Genomic DNA, 27,995 nt, shown 5'->3' with positions numbered 1-27,995 from the left:
TGAAACAATGCAAAAAAATAGTGGTTTTATTTAGTGAACCAGAGTATTACAGAACAGGTAATTAGCATAGTTCAAGTATTTGTAGGCCAAGAACATAATGCATGAAACAATTTATTTTAGGTATTTCATAAAATAGAAATTTGTCATCAATAGGCAAAGCTAGTCAGAAATAACAGATTGTGTAATAGAAACTTTTCTTTGCGAATGATTATCAGTGGCTGCCAAACTAGAATAAACTAATGAAAAGCTTTAAAAAATAATAGTTATAATGTTTCTTTTTAATCTTCAAATAACTTTTTCGTAGGAAATAAAATACTGAGAAAGCTACATATATTTAATTAGATAATTACTAAAGCTATATAGTTATTAGAACTTATAACATTTTTTAAAAAAAATGCGGACGAAAATTCTTTCTATAAATTGAGGGGGGGGAATAAATATTTAGGTGCACTTAAGAATTAAACTATTGATAAGGCAACAGTCAAATTATAGAAAAAAAATCAAACAAAACATAAGGTCAAAAAAGAAATATTTCTAATATTTGCTAAATACCAACTGGCTCTAGTTTTATTCACTATATTATCAGGTTAATTATATTTTGATTATAAAATATATTGTCTTCTTTCTTCTAAGACAAAAAAAAAATAAGAAATTATATTAAACAATATTTTCTAAGTTCATGCTTGTGAATAAATAATAATAACATTAAAAAAATTACAATACATATATTACAAGAATGTTCACATTACAAACTTTATTTTATCAATAAAAAATAATCTGGTTTATACTCTAAATTATATTTTTAAAAAAAGATATTTTTCTAAAATAGTGAACATATTACCTTATTCCTTCAACATTTTTTATTATTATTATTTACACTTCAAAATAGTTAAAGGAATTTTTTTCTTTTTTTTAAAGGAGAAAGAAACTAATATTTTAAGCTGACTATTAGAACACATAAGAAAAAGGACAATTGATATACATACATATTTAAACTTAAATACTAACTCTTAAGTTTTATGTCATAAATAAATGGAAATAAAAACATAATATAAAAGTTTGAAACAACATAAACAAGAATAGGCTTTATTTCTTTTCCGGCTTTTTAGAAAGTGCAACATATTCGTGAAGGTAATGTCTATCACTCTCGCTTCAAACTTAACTCTCAGTCTGCTAACAAGAACATTGAGAAATATCAGCATACAATGATGCACTAAGAAATAAAGAGGGGTCAGTAAAGACAGCCATTCTCCTAAGAACAAATACTGATTGTTCAGCCTTAAAATCGAAAATATCTACAGCAATCAAAATTGCAGCTCAAAACATACTTCAGTTATTTGCACAATTATGATTGCTGTGAATAGTAATGCATCATTGCATTTTGATATTTCTACTGATTTAAATTATTTTTTCTTATACTTATTTGATTAAATGAAGCGAGATCGTTTAGCTCATTACCTCACATAACAAATGTCACACTTGCTAAAAAGTAGGAAAAGAATTTTTCAGGAATTTTAAGGCTGAACACTCAATAAAAATGTAACAGATTAATTCATATTTTTTGACACTCAAAATCAAATTTGAGTTAGAGAAATTTCAGTACATATAATTAAAACTAGTAAAATAGCAATTAAGATACTCTAAATCAGGTAGAAATAAGACAAATATTAATCTAATAGAAATCCAAGATAAACTTATGCAAAGAAAAATACAGTAAAGGATTTTAATGAAGCATTCAGTGAATTATGAATAAAAATCTATATCTAAAAAAAATGGTGAGAATAATTAATTCTTAATGAAAACTTTTTACACTTGAAATAAAATTGCACAGAAAAATCAATAAGTATAATTAAAAGGAAAAACTATATACAAAAAAAAGTTTTTTTTTTAAATGAACAGTTATGTATTGCTTTAACAGAAGATTTAAGCAAAAATATAATATAAATTTGTGTTTAACAAGTTTTCTAAAGGTAAATTTAAATGAAAGAATATTTTCAATAAGAATAAATTAAAAAGTTTCTAAACAATTGAAAGTAAAACTGTTAAATTGTAACGTATACTTTTTTAAATGATTTTTGCAACTAAAACTTAGATAGATTTAATACATTTTTGAGGTTAAGAATAATAATATGCAATAAAACAAAAATAATAAAAAAAATGTATACAACAAAATGAAAGAAGGGCAAATTCAGAATTTTTTTAAAATAAATTTCAATTAACTAAAAGATACAATTAAAGACTGGCAAAAAACTATTACCTACATACTAAGTAAGATTGTATAAAGTTAATTTAATATGCTTTACTAATATAATACAACTCTTAAGATTTTTTTTTTGTTGCTTATTCTAAATTAATAGCAAAATAATTTCTTTGAATGCTGTTTGTTTACATTAAAATCATGATTCAATTATGTATTAGACATTCTGTATCATTAATTATTGCTTTTTGAAAATAAGTTAAAATATTTAGAGAGCACTAAAAATAATTTATAATTATTGAGGTCACAAAACAAAACTGGAAATATTGAAAGAATTAAGTAATTGCTTTTTTGATAAATATGTTCACACAAAACCAAAAAGTTTTGGGAATATAAGCTGAAGAGATAAAAGTATACAAATATACTTTTATCTATTAATAGAGGCAAGGAACATAACTTTGAGAGAATTTTAGACACAATTCAGGTAAAATAACAATACTTTCATATCCATCATTCACTTAAAAGGTTTTTGAAGGACCAAGATTATACTGTTTCTGGGTAAGCAACGGAGAATAAAAAAGCAAAACAATGAAAAAATGTCCAATACTTAGGATAAGATATAAATTTTTCATTTTATTAAATAAAATAGTCAATTATGATAAATAAATATTAATCTCTTAATGCCCATGTCACATTTTTTAAAAAAAAAATTAGTTGTAAATTAATATTTTTAAAAAGTCAGAACTTTTTATTTTATTTGAAAATAAAAAAGTTCTAATACAAAAAGTTAATAATACAAACACAATATTATTTAAATTTAAACCTATGTGAGATTGCAATAAATAAAATACTCTTACAATTATGTAAGCGTTATAAACTGAAACATTAACTGAATACTAATTAACCAATTCATAAAAAATAAAAAAAATTAATAAATGTAACACTTCAGAACTACATTTAGTCAAGACTTAAATTTAAAGAAAGCAACATTATCAACTGAAAGCTTGATATATACTGCCAGTGATAAAATTTTAAAGAAAAGAATATTTAAAAATATTTTATGTTGAAAATATAACTGATTTGAGTCATCGTTATTTTTTTTTTTAAAAAAAGGAGATAAGTCTGAATAGCCTCTGTTAAATAAATGCAATCACATTTTGTTGTAAGGAGAATGACTGTATGATAGCAATGAGAAACCATGAATAAAAGAAGGGGCAAGATACATTATTTTTCATGAAAGTTTAAGCTCCAATGATATCTTCTCCATTATCTTAATGGAAATATGGTTTATCTTTTGTACAAAATGTATGCCACCAAATATTGGTGAACTGTCAGTCGTCTGTAAAATGTATACATAATATGGCAACAACAAATGAGGCTACTTCATCGATGATAACTGTACATCTAGCAAGCGCATTTTCTTCTCGTATTCTTGCTGTGAAAACACTAATTCTTGTTCAATGGCCCTCAATTTAGCATTATGTTCTTCCTCGATGGCCTTTAACCTAGCGTTGTGTTCTTCTTGCATGAATCTTAACCTAGCCTCGTGCTCGTCTCTCTCGTACTGAGCTTTTTCTGAATCTGCCTCTACTTTTGATTGAGTCTCTCTCTGTGATAGAAGTAACTGATCTTTGTACAGTTGAAGAATGGCTTCGTGCTCTATTTTTAGGTTGTCCAATCTTCTCTGATGGTATTTTTCAACAAGTTTGTCAATGACACTGTTTGCAGCTTGATGAGCTGAATCAACAGCAGATTCTGTGAAGTAGATGATCTGTTGCTGGCCATCAGCAACCTGTAATAACAATTATTATTATTTACATGCAGTGTTAAAATCATTCGAGATCTAGAACAGATGACATTCAAATGCAATTCACGTCTCAAACAATAAATGTCCAAAATAATTTTACCACTTTTTTCCCCTTTTTAAATGTGACAAAGTGAATTTATTTTATGTAGTATTTTTAATAACCAGATTTGAATTAAAATTTTTAAACAAGCATGAAATTCATAGAGAAAAAAAAAAGGAAGTGGGTGAATAAAAATGCATAAGAACTAAAAATCCTTTTTTTTTGAAAAAAATTACTTGAAAAACAGTTAAGTAGTTAATTTATTAAATAATAATTTTGTTAGCAACTAATTTATCAAATAACAATGCATATTAGTCTTAAAAGACGCTTCATAGCTAGACAAGTATCAAACTTAAGTATCAAGAATAAATAAAAATGTTTGCTTATAAAATATGATTCTCCATTAAAACAGTTAAAATTTTGAATATATCTGTATGCCTTCCTCACCCGGGAGAATAGAATATGGAAATTTAGATACAGTACAGAACCCGTTATCCGGAAATCAGAAAACCGGAAAACCAAAAAACCGGATCGAAATTTGATAAATTTTCTCGCCATTTAAAAAAAAAAAAAATTTTCCTCATAAGATTTTACGATTTTTCTTTCTTTTTTTAAAGATGTTTACCTTACCATCATTTTGGAAATAATCATTAGTGTATTACTTCATCGTTTTTTTTTATTTTTAAGATTATTTCCAATTTTTTTTTTTTTTTTTTTAGTTGGGTTTAACAGTAAAAAAAAACGGCTTTTTGTAGCAATTCAGAAAACCGGAAAAACCAGTTATCCGGAATAGCGATGGTCCCGACCGTTCCGGATAATCGATTCCCTACTGTAGTAAATATCTTTAACAAAGTTCCTTCATATTTATAGTTTGGTATCGAGAAATAAATAACTAAAAAAAATAACCAGTGTCAGTTAGTCAATTCTTTTCCTCATACCAACATTTATTTAAAATTTGTAATCTAATTCATAACGTCTTAAACCAAACAATTCTAAAGTAGGGTTTCCAGGGATCTGTCTAGATTTTCTAAGAGACATAATTAAATATTGAAATTCAGACATAACATATATAAAATTATAAATTATATTAAAAAACCAACACAAAAATATGGATTTATCCTTTCTTAAGGAATACAAAAATAAAATTTTAAGAAAAGGTATTTTGTGAAACAACCGTTTTTCTTTAAGTTGAAATTGTGAAACGACCGTTTTTCTTTAAGTTGAATTTGTGAAGGTACCGCTAAACGGTAGTAAATTCGGCCTGGACAGACCACTGGTTTCAACAATCTCAAAAACGAAAACACAATGAATATGCTGCTCAACATTTTTGTACCAATGTAATTTAGAGGATCAGCCCTATATTCTGCCATTTAAAAATGCATATGAATACTGAATTGTTGATGCGAATTAATTGTTTTTAAAAACAAAAAATAAAAATTAGATGAAAGAAATTAATCAGTAATTGAGAAACTAGAAAACTCCACCCTACAAGATTTGTAATTGCATTTGCAAACAATAATAAAGAAGTGTATGACACTTGAATTAATATTAAAAAAATTAAATATTGAAATTTTTTTCTTCACAAAATTATTTAATTCCCAAAAAGTTCGAAACCGCAAATCCTGCAGGTAAAGCTATATACCTGAACCATGTATATAGCCTTACCTGCAGGTTCTTCTTCCGTTTTTCTTAAAGTTGAATTTGTGAAGGTACCGCTAAACGGTAGTAAATTCGGCCTGGACAGACCACTGGTTTTAACAATCTCAAAAACGAAAACACAATGAATATGCTGCTCAACATTTTTGTACCAATGTAATTTAGAGGATCAGCCCTATATTCTGCCATTTAAAAATGCATATGAATACTGAATTGTTGATGCGAATTAATTGTTTTTAAAAACAAAAAATAAAAATTAGATGAAAGAAATTAATCAGTAATTGAGAAACTAGAAAACTCCACCCTACAAGATTTGTAATTGCATTTGCAAACAATAATAAAGAAGTGTATGACACTTGAATTAATATTAAAAAAATTAAATATTGAAATTTTTTTCTTCACAAAATTATTTAATTCCCAAAAAGTTCGAAACCGCAAATCCTGCAGGTAAAGCTATATACCTGAACCATGTATATAGCCTTACCTGCAGGTTCTTCTTCCGTTTTTCTTAAAGTTGAATTTGTGAAGGTACCGCTAAACGGTAGTAAATTCGGCCTGGACAGACCACTGGTTTTAACAATCTCAAAAACGAAAACACAATGAATATGCTGCTCAACATTTTTGTACCAATGTAATTTAGAGGATCAGCCCTATATTCTGCAATTTAAAAATGCACATGAATACTGAATTGTTGATGTGAATTAATTGTTTTTTAAAAAAAAAATAATAAAAATTAGATGAAAGAAATTAATCAGTAATTGAGAAACTAAAAAACTCCACCCTATAAGATTTGTAATTGCATTTACAAACAATAATAAAGAAGTGTATGACACTTGAATTAATATTAAAAAATTAAATATTGAAATTTTTTTCTTCACAAAATTATTTAATTCCCAAAAAGTTCGAAACCGCAAATCCTGCAGGTAAGGCTATATACCTGAACCATGTATAAAATTAGCAGACAAATCCTAAGTTTAATTTATCCAAATTTTGCAATTATTACAATCATTATCAATTAAAATAAAAATATGTCAAATAAAAATCTAAATCGTTCGATTCTTCAAATCAATTATTTGAAGAAAATGGGATAAACTGACCGCATAAAAAAATCAGGAATATCAAAACAAAAAACTATAAATGGGGAAAAATATTTTTATCAGGAAAATTAGGACAAATATGAATCCTGTTTTAAAAAATAATATGTTATCACAGGTTGTTACAACATTTATTAAGAGGATTGACATATATCATATCAAAAATTAGAAAAATGCAGTTGAAACATTTTAATTTTATTTAAAAATAATGCAATGGTACTAACATAAAGTTTTAATTACAAAATTAAATTACAATATAAAAATAAAGTGGTTATTATAAATGTGTAAATTAATGGGGAGAATCGCATGCCACAAAATTAAGCATAGAAACCTCAGATTGAGTGACAGAACTTTTAATAAAATAAAAATTAGTAAATGATCCTCTAATAAGCAAACCAAATTGCAAATTCCTGATCTTAAGTTTAATCAATCTATAAATTGTAAGCTGACAGTTTTTTTTATTTTTTATAAAGGACTGTTTTCAAAAACAAAATTAGATATTAATACAAAATTAGGCAGTTCCACAAAGAAAAGATCAGTATACAGAATTCTGATATTAAAAAGTGAGATAAGAGTGAAAGAAAGAGAGACTATTAAAGCTCACACAGTTCAAAAAGCTTCGTGCTCCTATGAAAAGTGAATTTAAAATTCCCTATTCATTAATAATTTTGATGCAAACAGATTTTAACATCTGTTTCCAAAACAAATTTTGTGTCAAAATTTTAACTGTATTTTACAACTATGAAATTATTCAATGCATAAAAAGAAATGAACATTTTTCTCTAATGAAATCTATCTCATTAGAAATATAGTCAATTAACACATCATGTTACACTTTAAATGGCACACTTTACCACATCTTTTTAAAGTGTAAATTCTTTGATAAAACACAATGAATGCCAAAGCTGTACTAATCTAAGTCATCAGTTTAAAGGAGAGATTAATACAGATGTTATTACTCTAACTAAATACACAAGATGAAGAAAATCAAAAAAAAATCATTCCAATATGTTAAACACTTTATGAATTTTAATTTACTATTGAGCTTTGCCTCTTATTTGCTAACACTCTCAAGCCCCCCATAACTATCTTTTATGGATTGGGTTTGCAAGCTAAGTCAGATTTCCTTTCCACAAAGTTATTATTATTATTATTTATTCTTTTTTTGAAATCTATTCTAGTTCCGAGTATACATCATTTGCAGAAACTACATTTTCATTTTATCAGAACTTCTAGTTAAAAGAAGTTTTTGACAAGATAGTTTGGCTACAAAACGTATGAGTCGTAACAATGTGATCACTTTGATTATTGATTATGAAAGTTTTATTATTGTTACCAATGGTTTTATTTATTTCAATAACATGAACATTTTTCAATCAAGGTTAAAAAATTTAAAAGATTTGACTTAAGGCTTACTGAGTTAGACTTTTCCAAACTAGTCAACTTAATATCATAATTTGAAAGCATCACAAAGGCATAAAATGACTTCTCACTTATTCATTGGCATATAAATGACATTGAAAATACAAAAATAGGTATCCCAAATGAAATACAATAATATTGCAAATATAAATTTAAAAATATACACCATTAAAACGTCTTTTTAAAAAAAATTTAAAATTTTACTATCAGAGACTATGTAATATGGCTTGATTTGTATTACCACATAAGAAAATTATATAATTATTTGCATAGATATGATAAACCATTCAACAGAAGAAAAAATTTAAGTGTCTTATTAATTGTGCTAAATTGCAATAAAAAGGTACTAATCTAAAAATGCAATTAGAAAGTTGTACAAGGAGTAAATATACCATAATTATGCACTTTACAACAAAAATCAAATGCAAGTGAAATGGATCACATGTTATTATGTTGAGCACAATATAAATTATTTTTAAACCTTATACTTCAGATTACAATAATAAACACTATTATGCAATTATATTAAACATTTGTACAAACTTATACTATTTAAAGATAAAAAATAAAAACACAATAGATTAAAAAATATTTAATGACTTACTTTAAAACAAATTTGAAATTTTAATAAAAGTCATTTTGTATTAAAAAATCTGAAAAGTTCATTTTTGGGAGATGAAATTAAATTCTCAAAATCAATTAGTTTAAGAACAATGGCACTGTTTATGTGGTAGATAAAGAAGAGGTAGAATTATATTACAAGTTACGCTAGAAATAATTATTTAAATTTGTGATTTGATTAGATACAAAGTCATAAGTTTTATTAGTAAAATTGAGTCAAGACTTACACTACTAAAATAAACTACTGAAAAAACTTACTGCAGATACAATTGAATAGTTAATAAAAAAAATTTAAAAAGAAAAGGGGAGGAGCTTTATTTAACTAATTTTGATAAAGTAAAAAAAAATTAGTTTTGTTGATTTTCCATTAAATGAAAAATGATACATGTGTTTCAATGTTTTTTTAATATATTATGCCCCTTTTGAAGAAGATTGAATTAGCAAATATGACAAACTATCGGATTAAAAAATTATGTTAAAAATTCACTGGAAAAAAAGAATAAAGAGAAATTAATGTTAATTGGAAAATTAAAAAATAATATTAAGAACAAAGTAGAAATAGCTGACTAATATAAAAAATAATAATAAATTAATTAAAAAAGAGATAGAATTGATAACTGATATCCAACACCGAGCCAAAGGGTCATCTTTTGCATTACTATTGTGAGTTATAGGTTATGTGTTAGCTACGATGAAACTAATAATTAACTATTCCACCTTTCTTTTAACAAAATTACACAAATGTTAATTAAAATAGGGCTATGTAAAAAATTTAAAACGAAAATATCTTTTCTTTCTTCACAGAAGTGCACGCTAAAAGGTAAGAACCATAAGCCCTCCAAACATTGAGCTCCTGAGCAAAAGTTATGCTGTAATTTCATTTCCCTGTTTTGCCCTACTTTTTCATTTAATAGCATAAGAAAAAGAAAAAAAATTTCTTTTTTGAAGACAAAGAAGAAACTGGGGTTATTGTGATACAAAGTGAAAAACCCTGAAAATTTTCCATGCAAGATATCATTCTATATACCATACATGTTTTATATTTAACATAATTTTTTGAAATAAGATTTATAACTAAATTACCTACCAACAAAGAATATCACACCTTTATAGTAATTAATAAAGGAAAAATCTTATTTCCCACAAGAATCGCAATGTTGCATTTTGAAATAACATGAATAAGAATAACGATATTGGATTTTAATATTGCACGAATTAGGACTGGGCTTTATACCGATGTAAGACAATATATCGGTTTAACTCCAACATCGTAATACCGATTTATCCATTTCATCTTCAACAAAATTCCGGAGTTAGCATTTCGACTCTACTAAATCGATTTATTCATGAGAGCAAACGCTAAATCGCCGTTGCTCTCTCCGATGCAGTGAAACACCGGTTTAATCATTGCGAGAATGTACAGAACAGAGTCCAATCTGCCGTAGCATAAGGGAAAGATTCAAGGCCAACTATCAATTCATTCTCCCGGTAACACGTGCATTCAACTTCTTTGGCTATTTGCCAAAATCACATCTGGTGCAGGGGTTGGTATAGTTAAATCGGAATGGGCTATTGAATCTCTTCATTCAAAACTAATTCACTAGGTTATATCGATATTTGGCGGTTGAAAAAGAAACTCCGATATAGCAGGGATCGGTGCAGTTGAATCTCCTCATTCAGGATTTCAAGTTTATATCGATATTTGCGGAGGATTTTTTGCCACCAAGTGAATGTGATTGTCTTCTCTTTAGAATTCCGATTTTAGGATATCTTGCTCGTGCAGGAAGGAAAATTCCCATCTTCAATTTTACATATCCTGATTTCTGAAATAGGTGTTATATTTTTTCTCTTTTGCATTGAGAATTTTGTTTTTAAACTAATCATTTCAAACTATTTAAAGAAATTTCTTACAAATATAGTGTTAAAAAATTAATATTTCTCAAATATTATATATAAAATCCTTATTAAAAATATTTATTATATAATTGAGAGATTTATCTTTTATGGCACATGAATTTCGGGGTAATTTTTGTATCGTTCGCTACCTGCTTGCTCGCACTAACTGAAAACACCAAATAAAATTGGTGTTTTGATTTACTTAAAATAAATTGTTAAAAAATATTTAGTGACTTGCCCGGAAGGAGTTAACGAGTTTCACCTTTCGAATTAAACTCTTCCTGTGATGTTTTTATTTATTATCATTTTGCAGTGTCTCGCGTGTGTAATACTCGTATAAAATTTAGAGATTTGTCTTTTTTAAGGCACATGCATTACGGAGTTTCTTTCCGTAATATCTTTAAATATCTTACCGGGGTTTCTTTCAGCGTGTATGCTACATTAATTCTTTCGGTACCGTTCGGTTTCTGTTTGCTCGCGCTAACTGAAGTCGCTAAATAAAATTGGTGTTTTATTTTAATTGGAATAAATTGTAAAAAAACGTTTAGGAAATTTACTAATTTTATCTTTCTTAACTGCCTTTTTTTGTGATCTTTATATTTATTATTATTCTTTTTCGTTAATTTCTCGCGTGTTTTTTATAAATGTTGGGAGATTTATCTTTTTATGGCGCATTACGGGGCTATTTCCATATCGTTTGGAAATAGGCCCATAATGCATGCGCAGTTAAAAGATTTCACCTTTCAAATAAGACGTGTATCGTGATTTTTTTTTTTTTTTAAATTTATTATTATTTTTTTGTAGTTTCTCGCGTGCATAATATTAAGTTTAGAGATTTATCTTTTTAAGGCACGTGTATTACGGGTCTATTTTTGTATTGTTCGGTACCTGTTTTCTTGCGTCAACTGAAATTGCAGTTTTGTTTTACTTGGAATCAATTGTAAAAAAATATTAAAAGGGGAAGTTAACGAGTTTTAACTTTCAAATTAGCCTTTTTTTTGTGGTGTAGTTTTTATTTAGTTTCTTGCGTGCTGCTGCCGGAAGTCACCGATGCTTAGCGATTACTTTGGAGCTGATATGGAAAATCTTACCTTAACCCCTTAACTGCCGCGGGCGTATATATACGTCTCGGCCAGACGATGCGTTAACTGCCGCAGGCGTATATATACGCTTTCCCGAAGTACGATGCTTTGCATTGCTCTGCTATAAATAGAACTACACCCCCTTCTTCAGAATGCAGTAAAATGGCCTTGAAAGTGTTTGCTTTGCGAATGTATTGCTAATTTCGGAGGAGGGGGAATGGGAAAAGAATGTTATGGAAAAGTGATATCGTATTAATCGCTTGTGTGTATTTATTTCAGTAAGGTCGGGTTTATTCTTTTTTCGCTTTTGTTTCCCGTATGTATTTGGTTCTTTTTATTCTTTCCATCAACGTCTTCAAAGAAAAATGCATCGCGAAAATGTGCTGTTTGTTCATGAAAAAAAAATTTGTCGTGAATCCCGCTATCAGTGCGATGAATGTGATGTTGGTTTATGTGTCCAACCATGTTTCAGGATTTATCATACAACAGCTAAATTTTAACATCTTTTATATTGTATTTTTATTATTTAATTTAAATTATGTATTTTCTTTCTTTCCTTTTTCTTGCAAAATTAAACTGTTTTTAAATTGCAAAGCATGCATCATTTTTCCCACTCCAAACACCGTGTAAGAAAGTGCACTTGAGCGAAAAACGGTGGCACTGGGGAGTGAATCACGTTAATTTCACTCGGCAGTTAAGGGGTTAAACGTATTTTACTAAAAAATTAAATTTGAAATAAAAGGAAATTGCATCTTATTACTGGTATACTTCTTTTTTGTCATTGCCGAGTGAATCTATCACTAAATCTGTTCACTTCATTAAATTTTAAATTCTGTGTCCCAAACACATAATTGCTGTTTTGGTAACTAGAGAAAATTGCACCCTCCTTTTTCAGAAAAAATCATTTAGTTGAAACAAACAGATAGCAATGAACATAAGTAAAAAAAAAAATGTTCATATTTTTGTGAAAATACATGCTATTTCTGTTGAAATTCATCCAAACTTTCTTATCAAAGCTATAACATGTTGTAGAAGTTAAAAATATTTACAGTTTTTGATTATACTGGTTGTTCAAAAATATTTTTTTCATTTTTTTCGTCGTTGGCGATGCTGAATACTAAATAAAATCTTTATTATTATTATTAAAATTACTTTGGAAATAATAAAAAGTCTGAATACCATTTAAAGTTCTCCAGCACTATATTCCTGATACTTTTAAAAATTGTCCATTTACTACAAATTATAAATAGTAATTCGCTTCATAAAATCAAGTAAGATAGTTTGATTCATTGCTTAGAAAAAAAATATGAATTTCAAATTTTGAATATATATTATATAGTATTGCTATTACAGCACACTATGTAGACAAAAATTGGAACTTAAAATCCCCTTGCCTCAGTTGTCCGCATTTTGATGTAAATCATACATCTGACAATATAAATGAGGTATTAAAAGAACAATTATTAGATTGGGATATAAACATATAAGAGATCAACTGTTGTACGATAGACAATGGCTCAAATATTTTGAAAGCGATTTCTGCATTAAACATACAACATATGCCCTGCTTCGGACACAGCATAAATATAGGTGTGAATAGAGCTTTGCAAAACTCACTACTGCAAAAAGCAGTAGTTAGGGTGAAGAAGCTGCAAAACACTATTGCCCATAGTTGGAAGATGTCGAGAAACTTTAAAAATGCTCAAGAACTGTTGCAGATAGAAGTGAGAAAGCTGCCAAGTGCATGTCCCACACGTTGGTGGAGCACCTCAAAATAGTGCATAAGGTTTTTAGAAAACCAGTTGCCATTGTGCAAGTTATTAAAAGACTATCCAGCAAAAAAACACCTAATGCTGGAGGGAAATGAAGTCACTGCTCTGGAAGATTTTGTCAATGCCACAATTTTTATTAATTGTGTTTTTACAATAATAAAATTGAAAGGCTTTCGATGTTGCAGTTTTATTTTATAGTGAAACATTTAAAAATATTACTTCTTTTAAAAATTCATTCATATATTATGTTATTTCTTATTTTGTATTTGCAAAAGAAAAAGGTAAACAATATTCTCCAATGCCTTTAGTGAAAAGTTACAGAGTAAAATTAGTAAATTGTAGTATTTAAATAAGCTTTTGAATATCTGCAAAAAATTATTCATAATCAGAACAACTTTGTCAAAATTTCTGTGAACTAGGAGTTGACTGTAAGTGAGTTAAGAAAAAAACAACAATACATTTGAATAAAGGAAGGGGTACTGTGGATTTATTTCTTAGTTTTGTCGTTTAGATTGTTAAATCGATATAACCTAATATCGTGATATAAAAGGGTTGATTATATCGATTTAAGAAATTTCTATATCGTCCAGCCCTAGCACGAATATGAATCGTAATGCTGGATTTTAAAATCGAGAGAATATGAACCATGATATTGGATTTTTAAATCGAGTGAATTTGAGTCGAGATGTTGGTTTTTAAATCATGTGAACACGAATTGCAAGGTGTAACTTTTAAATTAGGTAAATATGGATAATACCGAATTACGGTGCAGTTCCAAATATTAAAAATGGTGATAATCCATGAAACTGCCAGAACCACATGTATGTAAACTTCTCATTAGGATTCAGCAAAAGTTTCAAAATTTAAATTGCGTAATTCCACGCATAGGATTGGAAAAAGGCAGAACTAAAACACTTTATTCTTTAGACGCTTCAAAAACAAACTGATTGATAATGTTCAAAGTATATATTTTAATGAAAATTAAATAACTCTTAAAAATTATTTCATCTATTCCACCTCTTCCACTAAAAAACATAACCTGCTAATTGAAGGTTGCTATTTACCTTTCGAGTTATAAAAAGTTAAATTTACAAAATAAAGTAGTTTTTATTTATCGCCTTCATGTATCAAAATTATTTTTAAATAATTATATATAAATAATTTACAGTGCTTGCTAATGATCTTTCACATATATAATTGTATCGATTAAGTTGTTTATTTTAACATAAATTTCAGGATGTTTAAATTTGAAAACAGTTATTTGATGTAACTACATGTTCTAAGTACATTCTGATAAAATTACATTTTCTTAAGTTTATTGGATAAAATGTTATAAATTTCAGTGTTAATGTACTAAGACATGCAAATTTTCCATTTTATTAATTTTGAAGTTCATTTTTTGGACAATGTTTTACTGCATACTGTTCTGATAAACCAGTTTAGTTTCAAAACCATTCAAACTCTTCAAAAAAAAAAAGGTTATAATAGACTACAAAAAATTATTTGCCATCTCAAGAACAGTTCATTACATAATAAACAAAATGTCTAACATTTTTAATTAATTATTTACTTCTATCAAAAAATTTTAATTTTCATAATTTACGAATTCTCAATTCGATTAGAGATACATTCTTATTACTTAATACTTAAAATAACAAATTTCGACAAGTTGTTCGGTAATTAAATGTAAGTCTTCTAATAAAATTACGCTGAGATCCTATTTCAGTTGGTCCTTCTGTATAATATACCTCCAGGTATTAAATAGCAATGTTTCATAAATAACTTGATATATTAGGGGAAAAAATCACTATTTTAATACTTACTTGTGCCTGTGGGGGTACAACTCTTGCATCACCATTGCTTTCAATGTCATTATTTTTGGTTCCATCTAAGTTTTCTATATGAAAATGAGAATTCTAGTTAGAAGAACAAATTTTGGTGGTAAAAAGCAAACAAAAATTTAACAAATAACACTTAATAAAAAAAAACATAAAGAGTTAATAAAGTAATAAATATATAATATATTATTGACAATAAAAGAATTATTATAGAATATATAGAATTTTAAACCAATACATAAAAATATTTATTATTATTGTAGTTGAACTTTTGAGGATATACCTAAAACAATTTTTAAATAATAAATTTATGCAAGTTTTTTCAACATTTATATTGTTCATGTATTAGAATTAACAAAAATAATTAAGTTTTGATTAATATTAAAAATTAAATTTTCATTAAATGAAAAATCTCTTAAATAAAAATTTTATATTGCAACTAGTGAAACAAAAATTAGATAATTATAAGAATGAAAACTTTCTGTAACAATGTACATAAAATGTGAATATTTAATAATTCACATTTTATTTACATTTTACAAAAAAAAAAGGGGGAATGTCAATTCATCAGGTGATTTAAATACAATAAAGCATTCCTATTTTTAAAAACTAAACAATTATTTTCAAAGAATAATATTTTCAAATAACTTTCAAAGTTAAACTTTTTATTAGTATTAAGATACAATTTTGTCTTTAAGTTATACATTACATAATAATAAAACATAACGAAATTTGAATTTAGTTAAAAGTTTGTGTATATGACAGACATGCTGGATGAAGGAATTATCTGATTTTTTTTTCTCAATGTGTATTTTTTTTTCTTTTTTTGTTTAGATTTAGTATATCTTTTGTAAATACAAGATAAATAAATGACTCATTTTTATATATAAAAGTAAAATTTTTAAACTTTTAAAAGGTAAAGAAAAATTTTTTATCCTATAAATCTTTTTCTTTCACACATAAAATATATTTATTAAAAAAAAATCGCACATTCTATTTTTTTACACTTAGAAAACCTTCATTGCAATAAAAAGGATTTCAAAAACCATAATATTCACAGCAAAAGTTTAAAAAGAGATTGATGATAAAACCACGTTTATTCAGAACGAAATCACTCGAATCAGACCCATCAAAAAAGGGTTAATGAAACGTATCTTTCGAAATTCAAGTGTTGTAATAAATAATATTGTATTGAAAATATCAAGATTTAAAAAATATGCAAAAATCAACAATAATAACTGCTGAAAAGTGTACGATTTGAATTTCCCACATCATAATAATATCGGGATTTTAAAAAATCATGTAAAAACAGCAAAACTGCAACAACAAAAAGAGTGAACGTCATATGGATTTAGTGCAAATGGAACATGTCAAAAAGCATTCACCCAAATGTGCAAATCGAATTTGTTTCTTAATAATATATTAAAATATCAGGATTTTAAAAACCATGTGAATAGCAGTAACAATAACTGGTAAAAAATTGATCGAAAGAACAGTGGAATCGCGTTGAAAAGTGACTAATAAAGGCATGAATTGAAGTTAGCGTTTCATAACAATAATAATAATGTACAAACAATTTAGGGATTCAGAATTTTTTTTTTTGAGAAATATGTAGCAACAATAGCCAATAAAACGTAGGAAAGCACATCAAAAAGTGATTATTCAAATATGGGAGATTGAGATTTAAAATTTTGTGTGTCATAATAATATCAAAATTTTAAAAACCATGAGAACATCAATTGCATTAACTGCAAATTGATTCAACCTAATTGTAACATTCCTTTCTAACAAATTTGCGTAAAAAAAGTCGTTATTGCAGACGAAACAAAGGGTGCTGGTAAGAGTAAAATAAATGTCTTGTTAATGAGATTTTATGTAAGTAGCAAAATTTACATTTTAGATTAGGGAAATTCCAAGGAAATTTTGTTGGAATTCAATTTATTGATTCGCAGAAGCATTATAGATTTTTATTTTTTTCCACATCTTGTGTTCCCTAAGTTTTTCTGAAACTGAGTTACTCCCTAACAAATCAGTATAAAAAAAGTCGTAATCACCTGTGAATAAGAACTTAGAAAGAAAAAGAGGATGCTGAATTTAAATTTTAGATTAATGAAACTCCAAGAAAATTTTGTTTGAGTATAAATTATAAATTTTTTTTTATTTCATCGTACTCTGTTACATCGTATTTTTCTGCAATCCATGGTAATTTCAAATGTTTAAGCCTCATAGTTTTTGCGCAGAAAGTAAAAATGTAATGTTAAGATGATCACCCGAAACAGCGGTAACCCAGACGACTTTTTAATATAAAGAGATAATGTTGTTGAAAGAAGCTTTCAAAATTATACTACCAAAAATAATTCTTTTCAATACAAGTAAAAAATTGACCAGCTCTTAGAACAGTGGTTTTCAAATATACATGGATCAAAAAATAAAACTCTAAATTCACATTACAATTAAAAATTTGCAGATAATTTTTTACAATTAAAAAGTGCTGATTAAAAAGTGCAATTACAAAATTTACAATTAAAAAGTGCAAGACGTATTTAAAATATATAGAGAGAGCATAAGTATTAGTCCCCAATTTTAAATATAACTTCACTTCAATTTCTCAAATTTGAATTTCTGAACTCTGCCCTAGGAGAAGTTATACCTATGTGCTTGCTCAAAAGATAATGAAAATTACTTAATAAGACTTCAAAAATAAAAAATAATTCTCTAATTTTTGGAATGTTTGACAGTTTACCATTATTTTTTTTTCAAAAAAAAAAAGATCATAATTGTAAATTGCTGCTCAAATAAAAAAAAAATTTAAAAAAACATATATGTTTTTTAAAATTTTTTTTGTTCAGGTGAAAACCACTTTTTAAATTTCGAGAAAAGCTGCTTCACAACTATTTTCTTTCCCTCATTATTGTTCTAAATTAGAACTTAACAATATGATTTAAAAAAAATCTATTTCTGATCAATTCTTTGAGCAATATATAGCTTATTATACAAAAATGCCAACTATATAAATATCTCAATATTGAATTTTTGAAATATGAATTTTTTTAGCACAAAAACTAGTTATATTTATATTAAATAATTCAAACACAGAAAACTAAACATAACCCAAATTAAATAACAAAAAGTACATAAAAATAACATAAAATACAAATAATAAAAAATAATTACAAATAATGCAAATATTTATAATGTGTCAATCAACGCAAATACATAACAAAGTTGATGCACTACATAAATTAAGTTATTAAAATAAAATCACAATTTCTTTAAAAATAATTAAAATTATTTGTGAAAAGGCAAAAAAGAAAATTTCATGACAAAAATGAAAAAATTTAAACTAAAACTATTTAAAAAAAAAAACTAACAAAAACAATAACTCCTGTTATTAATACAAACCATTTATTGCAAGATCTGACTCACCACATGAGATAGGTATTAAGTCAGCTAAGATATCTGATGTTGTCTGTTTTTTCAAGTGTCTTTTCGTTTTTTGATGTTTTTCTATATCTCCTTTGTGAGCTCTGATTTTTTTCCCACAAATTTTGCAGTATGCAAGAGTTGGATCCTCGGGAACAGCCGTGACCCATGCTGAAAAGATATTTTCAAACAATTAAAGTCAATTAATAATTTCAAAAAAAATATTTTAAACATTAATCGGAACAACCACATTTAATATTACATTTAGTCAATTTCTGAACAATTTAAGCCAATCAAGATAGTTCTAATAAATTATAACTGAACTAAAAGTGAAGTTGGATTAATTTTAATTATTAATGATATTCGAAGAGTACAGGGAAAGATGATTAACATTACATAAAATCAAATATAATAAGTTTGCAATCTGTTCAGTCATCAAGCTGTTTTATTTAAGCGTATCACTCCAAAACTCTATAACCAAACTACTAAACTGTGGCACGACAGCCCATAGAGGGCCAAGGTCTACTGTACCCATCTCAGTTTTCTTGACCTTAGGCTCTGGAGTGCAAGAGCAGATGTTCCAGTTAGGTCGTCACAGGATTGGCAAGATTTTGCTGCAGGTAGAAAAAACCATGGTAAAAACCGTCCTGGCAAAAACAGGTTTTTGTCAAGCAAAGTGGCAAAAACCTATATTTTCCAAGAAGAGAGGACAAAAACACATTTTTGATACAAAATTATTCCTAAAATTGAAATATATACTATAAATATATATAATTAAAAAAAATAACAAAATTATTATTCCATAATTAAATTATAATACATTAATATATCATTTTAGTAGTTTAAAGCATTATTGATTGAAAATTAGTGATTCTCTTTTTTGCAGTGAAATTAACTTATTTTAAATTAATATAACTATAATTTAAAGCATAAAATATCTATCAACATGTGTAGTTAATTAAAATATACAAGTAGAAATGCAATTTTTTAAATGTGCGCAAATTCAATACTTTATTCATCATTTTATAAAAAAACTATTTAAGGATTCTAAGATGAAAAGAGGTCAAAAACTTTCAATCTTTTAAAAATAATTTTCTCATGTAATGTATCAATATTATTCCTTATGATCGATTTAAATTTGTTTCCACTATTTTGTAATAAAATTTAATCAGCAATTTAAATAATTTAGTTTTTGCCGGTATTTACCAGTTTTTTTGCCACTGTCCTAGCAAAAACCCCTTTTTGCCTGCAAAAACTCCAATCTTGGGTGGTCAGCTGACTGCGGAATTCCCAGTGCTTAATTCCCAAGCATGCTTGGTACTCAGTTTATCGACCCACTGAAGGGATAAAAGGCTGAGTCAACCATGCCCGGTTCGAGCTAAGGACCTGTGGCACGCCAGAGCGAAGCGCTACCACTCAGCCACTGGGCGTCCTCTAAAACTCTTTGAAATATCAAAACAGGGAGAAAGAAATTTACTTTAGTTTAAGAAAAAAACCTATTTCATCCAAATGAATGACAAATTTCTCTAGTCTAAAGTAATCATTCATATTTTCTCTCTTTAATACTGTTATGTACTTTGTACGTCTAATTTTTTTTTATTTATTCAGTTTTAATACATTTTCAATGAAAAATAAAACTAAGTTTGTATTTTTTCATACAATTTTCTCGAGTGGACTGAAGTTATTTTCCTGTTGTACTCAGGGCTGGATTAAACATCAAAGTAAACAAGCACATGGCAAAACATGCCTTTCAGAATACCTGAAATGAAGTTTATAATTTCGAACTTTATGTCCTTCTGCTACTGTTAAAGAGTAACTTGTTTCCATGGTTAATATAATTATTTTTCAAAAAAACAGGTCAAATTATAATAATTGAAACCTTCTTTATGTTTTCTTATTTTTCCGAAAATTTTTCTTTTATAGCTCGGCTGAATTTAGATTAAAAATGTCACAATCCTGTCGAAAAAATGTTCTTCTGTTACAGTTTTTTTTTATTTAAATTTTTAAAAAAAGTTATTAACTGAAAATTTGTAGGTTTGAGATTTTCAGTAATTAGCTATAAAGAATATAAAACTCTAAATGTTAATCATTGAAAAAATTGGTAACATTTTTAGTTACAGTCAAAAATTCATTGATTTTGAAGCATAAACTGTCCTTACATTACTGCTGGAATTCACCAATAATCTGTAAAAATAGAATCTAATAATAAGAAAATTCTAAAATGCTGGTAAAATTTAAAGAAAAATTTAACATAGTTGGGTAGTAAAATGAAGCTTTAACTTAGGCAACTATATATAGATACACAGTAGGGAACCGATTATCCAGACCGATCGGGACCCCCGCTATTCCGGATAACTGATTTTTCCGGTTTTCTGAATCGCTACAAAAAGCCGTTTTTTTAACTGTTAAACCCAACTAAAAAAAAAAAATTTTGAAAATAATCTTAAAAAGAAAAAACGATGAAGTAATTCACTAATGATTATTTCCAAAATGATGATAAGGTAAACATATTTCAAAATAGAAAGAAAAATCTTAAAATCCTATGAGGAAAAAAAAAATGTTTTTTTTTTTTTGAAAATGGCGGGAAAATTTATCGAATTTCGTTCCGGTTTTTTGAGTTCCGGATAACGGGTTCTGTACTGCATATATATATATATATACAATTACACAGATTTTTTTAAAAAAAAAACTGGTTTTTTTTTAAAGAAAACCAACCCACGTGGGTTTAGAGTTTTTAAGATATTACCTAGTTAAACACTTTTTGGGTTTAAATTTTAATTCAAAAGGAACAATTTCAGTTAAAAAGAAAACTTACATAGGAAAATTCTTCCTTTGACTAGAAATAAAAGCATAATACCGGGTTCAAAGAAATATGCTGTTTTCCATTTTATTTATTTGTTTTTAAATACTTAAGTTTTTGCTTCTTTTTTTTACGTTAAAATAAAGTCTTTTACAGGCCAACTAACTACATAACTACTATTTATGGAACAATTTTATTGATAGTTTTTCGAATCTCTCTTTCAACTATGTATTTAGAATTAGTTTTGCTATGATCAGCAAAATAATGAATCAATCATGTAAACTTTTAACCAGTTAAATTAAATAAAATTTTATAATGTAAAATAAGATTAATTTAATAAGATTAATTTCATATTATTCAATATTTTATCTAGGTTTAAAATTTAATGCATTCTTATATCTAAATTATTATCAAGGTTTGCTGATTTAAATCAGCTTGATTTAAATCATGATTTAAATCATGATTTAAATCAAATGATTTTTTTTTAAAAAATCATTGATTTAATTTAAATCAATTAATTTTTTTTTGATATATATTGATTATAAAAGTTAAAAAACAGTGTTTTAAATTGATACTTTTATTATTTTATTTTCTTAGCTTCAAAATTTATTTTAAATAAGCTATTGCATCAATTAATTTTAGTTAACGAAATTACTTTCTTTCTTGGTGTGTGTTAAATTCCAACACATTTGAAATTACAGTTTTAAAAATCTTTTGATTCTTGAGATTGAAAGTACAGATTAAAGTAAACAAACATTTAATGCTGTCTTAATATAGACTTGCATAGCTGTAGAAAGTAATTATTAAACATGATTTTTTTCAAAAAATAATGTAAATATTGTTAATTAAAATTATACCCTTTGAAAGAAAAAGCGTGTAATTAAAATCTACATTATATTTTAATGGTGGAAAATGTATATTTCTGAAACTTGAGGTTATATTAAAAAGAAATTACCCTAATTTGTCAAAAATAGAAAGAAAAAAAAAGGCCAATAAATTCAGATATTTTTTTCCAGATATAATGCCATTCTTCCCTTTCAAACTCTTTCAAAGTCCAGTTGAAGCCAGGGCTAAAGAGAATAGAAGGGCTGGTTCACTCCTTTGAAGTATCTCTTGCCGCGCCGATCCTCCGACGTCACTCTAGTGACGTCACTTTGGCGCAAAGCTCGCACTTTTACTTCAAGAACGGAGCGTTTGGCCTTACTAGCTTTAACTAATATTGGATCATTTCTTTTTGTGAGATATTCTAAGACATTTGTTATTTTCTATAATGACTTTCCTCAGTTTTTGCAGTGAATTTACAAGAATTTAAAACTATTATCTAAATGCCAGTTTGCGCGATTGCAACTTGCAAAAATTCTGATATAAAAACAAAAGGAAAAAGTATAAATTTTCGCGTGTTCCCTAAAGTAAATGAACAACTATGTAAAGAATGGATTCCGAAATGACACAGTTAATATAAAACCGCAATACGTTTATTCTGTCGTAAAGAACTTTTATAAAAATTCATTATCTAAATAGAAACCGCCTCGCTACTTCATAAAGAAAGGCAGGTGAAAAGAATTAAAAAATAGATAAAGTCAAAGAAAATTAAAATGTAAGTAAAAAGTATAAATAAAATATATAGTATAAAGTTGAAATTCTCCTAATTTCATAACATATTTTTTAATGTAGTTATTCTAAATATTTATGATTTTTTTTTAAAAATTATATTCTCTTCAATTTAAATATCTATGTATTATATCATCGTAAATTTAAATGTCTATAAACAATTGTAAAATTTCTGATGTCATTATGAACCTAAATTATTATTTTGTTTCAGTAATTAGCGTTTAAGGTTGATGTTTCCTCCTAATGATTAAGTATGAACAAATTGCTATTAACGACATATTTTAAAATCAGGGATTCTAAATTTAACTTAACTTATCTTTATAAAAGAATATGTAGATAAAAAAAGTGTCGATATATGCCTTCATTTTTCTTAATAGTTAAAGTTAAAACTGAACTTTTTAAAATAAAGTATTTATCGTGTCATTTTCACCAACTAGCAAAACATTTTTATAAGTTAAAATGGTATTTTTTTAATATAATAAACAAGAAAGTTTTTTTCGAACTATGTTTATGAACGGAAATAATGTGTTAATTACGTAAAGTTTGAAGGCTAATAACCAGAAAAAGTCTAACTTATTTTTACAAGAGAAAGATGCAAAGTTATCATATCTTTGCTTGCGATCTCCGAGATCTGTAGACACAGTGACGTCATGAGGAGGGAAATCGTAGCTTCAGCTCTAAGAGCGGAGTGAACTAGCCCTTGTATTCTCTTTAGCCCTGAGTTGAAGCAGTATAAAAAGCCTATATATTTTTTATAGGGTTATTAACTGGTATTTTTTTCTCATAATATGTTTATAGTATCTTTGACATCTGATTTTCTAGATAGAAATTTTGTGGAAAAAAATTTCTATGAGTACATTGATTTAAAAAAAAAATTTTTTTTTAGCTTAACTTATCATTTTGATATAGAATTAAAAAGGAATATTTTAATATAAAAATATATAGATTAAATATTTATTTATTTATTGATGAATGACTACATTTATAAACACAATCTGTTACATTTATTTTGTCATTTTAAAAATCAAGAGAAAAAAAAAAGAAATTTTAAATTAAAATTACAGTTTGCTAATTGAAACTTTGTTTCAATAGTTAAAGTACAGGGGTCTGTCCAAGTGAAATTTAACTTCAGGAAAAACGGTAGAATAATTTCACAAAATACTTTTTTCTTAAAATTTTATTTTTGTATCTCGTAAGAAACGATAAATCCAAATTTTTAACGTATTTGTATTGATTTTTTAATATAATTTTTAATTTTCAAAAATTATGTCTGAATTTTCACAAAATAGTTATCTTTCAGAAAAACCCATAAAGTATTCTCTAAATTCTCTATTTCAACTAGTCTTTAAATTTCAATCATGCATTTGTTTCAAAATGGTTGCTATGGATTCAAAGCTATGTATTATAATGAAAAATTATTTTAGTAAGTTAAAATGTTGTTCTAAATATTGTTATAATATAGTTTTAATATTAATTTAATTTTGATCAAGCATTTATAAAGTTTTTTTTAATCATAAATTAAAGTTCATACAGTGAATTTGAATAAAAATCAAAAAAATCTGATTTAAATCAAAAAAATCACGAACCCTGCTTTGTAGCATTAAAATATAACTGCTAACAAAATATTTTAATCCACATCCATTTGTTTAGTTTATAAAACAAAAATAATCTTCTAAAAAGAATTAAAAAATTCTATTTTCTAATATTTTGTTATAATATTCTAATATTTTGCATATTATGTATTAATATTTACTTTGTATATATTTTTCAAATGTTTTTAAATAGTTATAAAAATAGCAACTAAAATAATGGCAGATATTGATTATGTTTATAAAAAAAAAATATTTGAGTTCATGTTTTCTATTGTTTGAGGATGGTTCAAACACCCTGTATGCATTAGTTAAAAATATAGAGCAAGGGTCTGTCTAGGATTTTCAGAAAGGTACATATTTTGTGAAAATTTATACATAATTTGTGAAAAATTAAAAAATATATTAAAAAATCAACACAAAAATATAGATTTATTGTTTCTTAAGGGATAAAAAAATAAAATTTTAAGAAAAAGTATTTTGCGAAACTACCGTTTTTCCTAAAGTTGAATTTGTGAAGGTACCGCTAAAATGTAGTAAATTTGACCTGGACAAAACATGGAAAATAATAAAGATTAATGAAAAGAGAAAAATTAATAAAATAACATATTTTTAAAAATATTTCAAAAAATTTTATTTTAAAAAAGAAAAATTTAAAAAACAGAAAACAAAATAATGAAAAGATATAATCTCATCAGCTCACACGATTATATCCGCGAAAAGGAGCACTATATAATTGTGTGAGCTGATGAAGAAATTGCATCTTTTCATTATTTTGTTTTCCAACTTTTTAATAAACTTTTTTTAAATAATTTATTTTAATTTTTTTTAAACAAAATTTTTTTTCAATATTTTATTTTAATAATTTTTTTTTAAATAAAATTTTTTTCAATATTTTATTTTAATAATATTTATTTTCATTAATCTTTATTATTGTGCATGTTTTCTCTATACTTTTAACTTATTTTATGAGTTCTATACATTTCAGCTTATGCGCAGTAAATAAAACTTATTAAATTTCTCTGTTCTTCTTTCTTTTATCCTTCTTGTCCTTATTGTGCTACATGTATGTATGCTTATGTATACATATATATATATACATTGAACAAACTTACTAAGTTTGTTTGTTGTTTAATTTTAATACATTTTATTTTTGTTAATATTTTAATTTATTTGAAAAATTATGTCTGTAACTTTTTTAAAAATTATCTACATAAAGCAACACGCTCTTTCAGTGCTTAAGAAGACTTGATACCGCAGGAGAAACTTTTTATAAAAAATGCTGTTATTGGTATTTTAAAAGTTTAGAGAAAAGTTAGTTCAGGTAAACCTAGAGTAAATCAATATATTTAAAATGCTGAAAAGATATTTTGATACTTCATGATTACTTACTGGGTTGGACAATTTAAAATGAGTTCAGAAGTTATTTACATTAGTGTTAAGATTTAGTGTAACTCCGTAACTCTTAACAATAATTATAACACCCAACTTACAATTTTTTACAGATTTTTGTCTCGCTATTATAAAGCAAAATTTTAAATCAGACTATGTGCAATTATGACAGGAGTGCTATTATGACAGAAGTGCTATTATGAATTATTTTTTAGTGTTGAAGTTGGTCTGATAGCTGACATTCACTATATACAGATTTGGTAGAATTTTAAAGTGACTTGAATTTTGATACTAAAATATCTATATATATTAAATTAAAACCAACATGTGCAGAAGGATTTTTATTAAAAAATTATAAAATTTAAAGAGTAAAACTAGAATTATTTTTGACAAAAATGCTATTCATTGCCAATATTTGCTCTAATTTTGCTTTTTACACTTAGATTTTAGATAATTCAATACATAATCAAAAACAAATCATACTTTGCGATTTCATACTTTTTCTATTTAGATACTAAGCAATTTGTTTTTATTTAATTTTGTTAGACAATTAATAAAAAAATTAAAAACAAAAAAATTTAATTATTGAATATAATTATTTTGTTGAATGCTAAAATAAAATCAACAATTAACTAAACACAACATTTCGTTATCAGCAGTATAATACACCTATTTCAATTAAATTGTAAGCTCATGTAATATTTAATTTTAATATAAAATGAAAGAATTAGAATTTTGTTAAATAATTTTTAAACAATGTTACGAAAACTTTTTTTTATGAAAAATGTGACAGAAAATTTATTTAAAAAAAAAGGGAAAAAAAATTTAAAAAGCATAAAAATGAAATGTGAATTTCTCTAATTGTTCTAAATAATTTTCATGTACGTGTAGAATTTAGGCTTAAGTAATTCTTTTGATATGGAATAACATATCATAAATGGTTGAAGGTCAATTTATAATTAAAATGATCAAAATTACTCAAATTCTTAGTTTTTAAAATAATAACAATTACATCATTTCCCAAAATGTTCCATAATTTTGCATTTTCAAATATTTGACATCACTGCTTAAAATACAGTGGACTTTAAGAATTCTTTCTAGAGACAACGATGTCGCCATTTTAATGTTCCAATTGTTACATAATTTAGATAGTGTATTTAATTTAATTATACTAATAATCAGTGATAAACAATGACCAATGTGCACAAACATAACACTCTTCATATTGCGCTATCAACTTCTTCATTTGGCGTAATTTTAGTGTTACCTTAAGGATTGGCGTCCTGGGCGTCGCCCCGAAGCCTAACCGGCCGCCATTACGATAACCCGTGCCGAAACGACATCGATCTCGCTCGCCAAAGTAGCGGCTGAAATACTTACCATAACGTTCTTCCCATTCTTTCTTGAAGACTCGCTTGCTGTCGTACCCTTTCCATTTTCCAGTTGATTCTCGACCTTTTTTAGCAGGAGGGGGTCCTACTTCATCAGCAGGCACAAGTGCAGTTATTGTATTTAAATCTTCCATAGTTGTGTGAGCATAAGTTTGTTGTTGTTGAGTAACAACAACATTAGTTTGCATTGGAACTATCGCCATATTTGTGTTTGGTGCTTGTGCGACCGCCATGACACCAACTCAGAACGCCAAAAGCTGAATACTGGAAAATGGTTAGGGAAAACGTGTTTGGAAAAAGGCATCATGGGAAATCATAGCTGCAGCCGGTACTTGGTCTCGATCGTGGAGAAAAATTCATTTAC

At 26.4% G+C, this 27,995-nt stretch overlaps 1 protein-coding gene across 2 annotated transcripts; it reads right to left on the bottom strand.

The window, feature by feature from the left end:
• Positions 1-27,995, bottom strand: LOC107436522 (uncharacterized). 2 transcript variants are annotated; one of them, XM_016048280.5, is made up of 4 exons: positions 27,621-27,995; positions 18,828-19,019; positions 15,411-15,484; positions 1-3,989 (listed from the first exon to the last, which is right to left on the bottom strand). In XM_016048280.5, the coding sequence occupies exons 1-4, from the start codon at positions 27,862-27,864 to the stop codon at positions 3,576-3,578; spliced, it is 924 nt and encodes a 307-aa protein (XP_015903766.1). In that variant the 5' UTR covers positions 27,865-27,995; the 3' UTR covers positions 1-3,575. The 2 variants fall into 2 exon arrangements, with proteins under 2 accessions (XP_015903766.1, XP_015903767.1); XM_016048281.5 differs by having other exon boundaries at positions 18,852-19,019.

This window comes from Parasteatoda tepidariorum, chromosome 1 (genome assembly GCF_982258835.1).
Source record: "Parasteatoda tepidariorum strain Cologne lab strain chromosome 1, Ptep-v5.0, whole genome shotgun sequence".
In the NCBI taxonomy this organism is placed as follows: domain Eukaryota; kingdom Metazoa; phylum Arthropoda; class Arachnida; order Araneae; family Theridiidae; genus Parasteatoda; species Parasteatoda tepidariorum.
This window is presented reverse-complemented; position numbering and strand designations above follow the sequence as displayed.

Excerpts from the sequence above, each read along its gene's own strand:
- LOC107436522 (XM_016048280.5), bottom strand. The coding sequence starts at position 27,864 with ATGGCGGTCGCACAAGCACCAAACACAAATATGGCGATAGTTCCAATG. Across the intron at positions 19,020-27,620 it reads AGAATGGGAAGAACGTTATG|CATGGGTCACGGCTGTTCCC; the intron begins GTAAGTATTTCA and ends ATATCTTTTCAG. Across the intron at positions 3,990-15,410 it reads TTGTACCCCCACAGGCACAA|GTTGCTGATGGCCAGCAACA; the intron begins GTAAGTATTAAA and ends TTGTTATTACAG.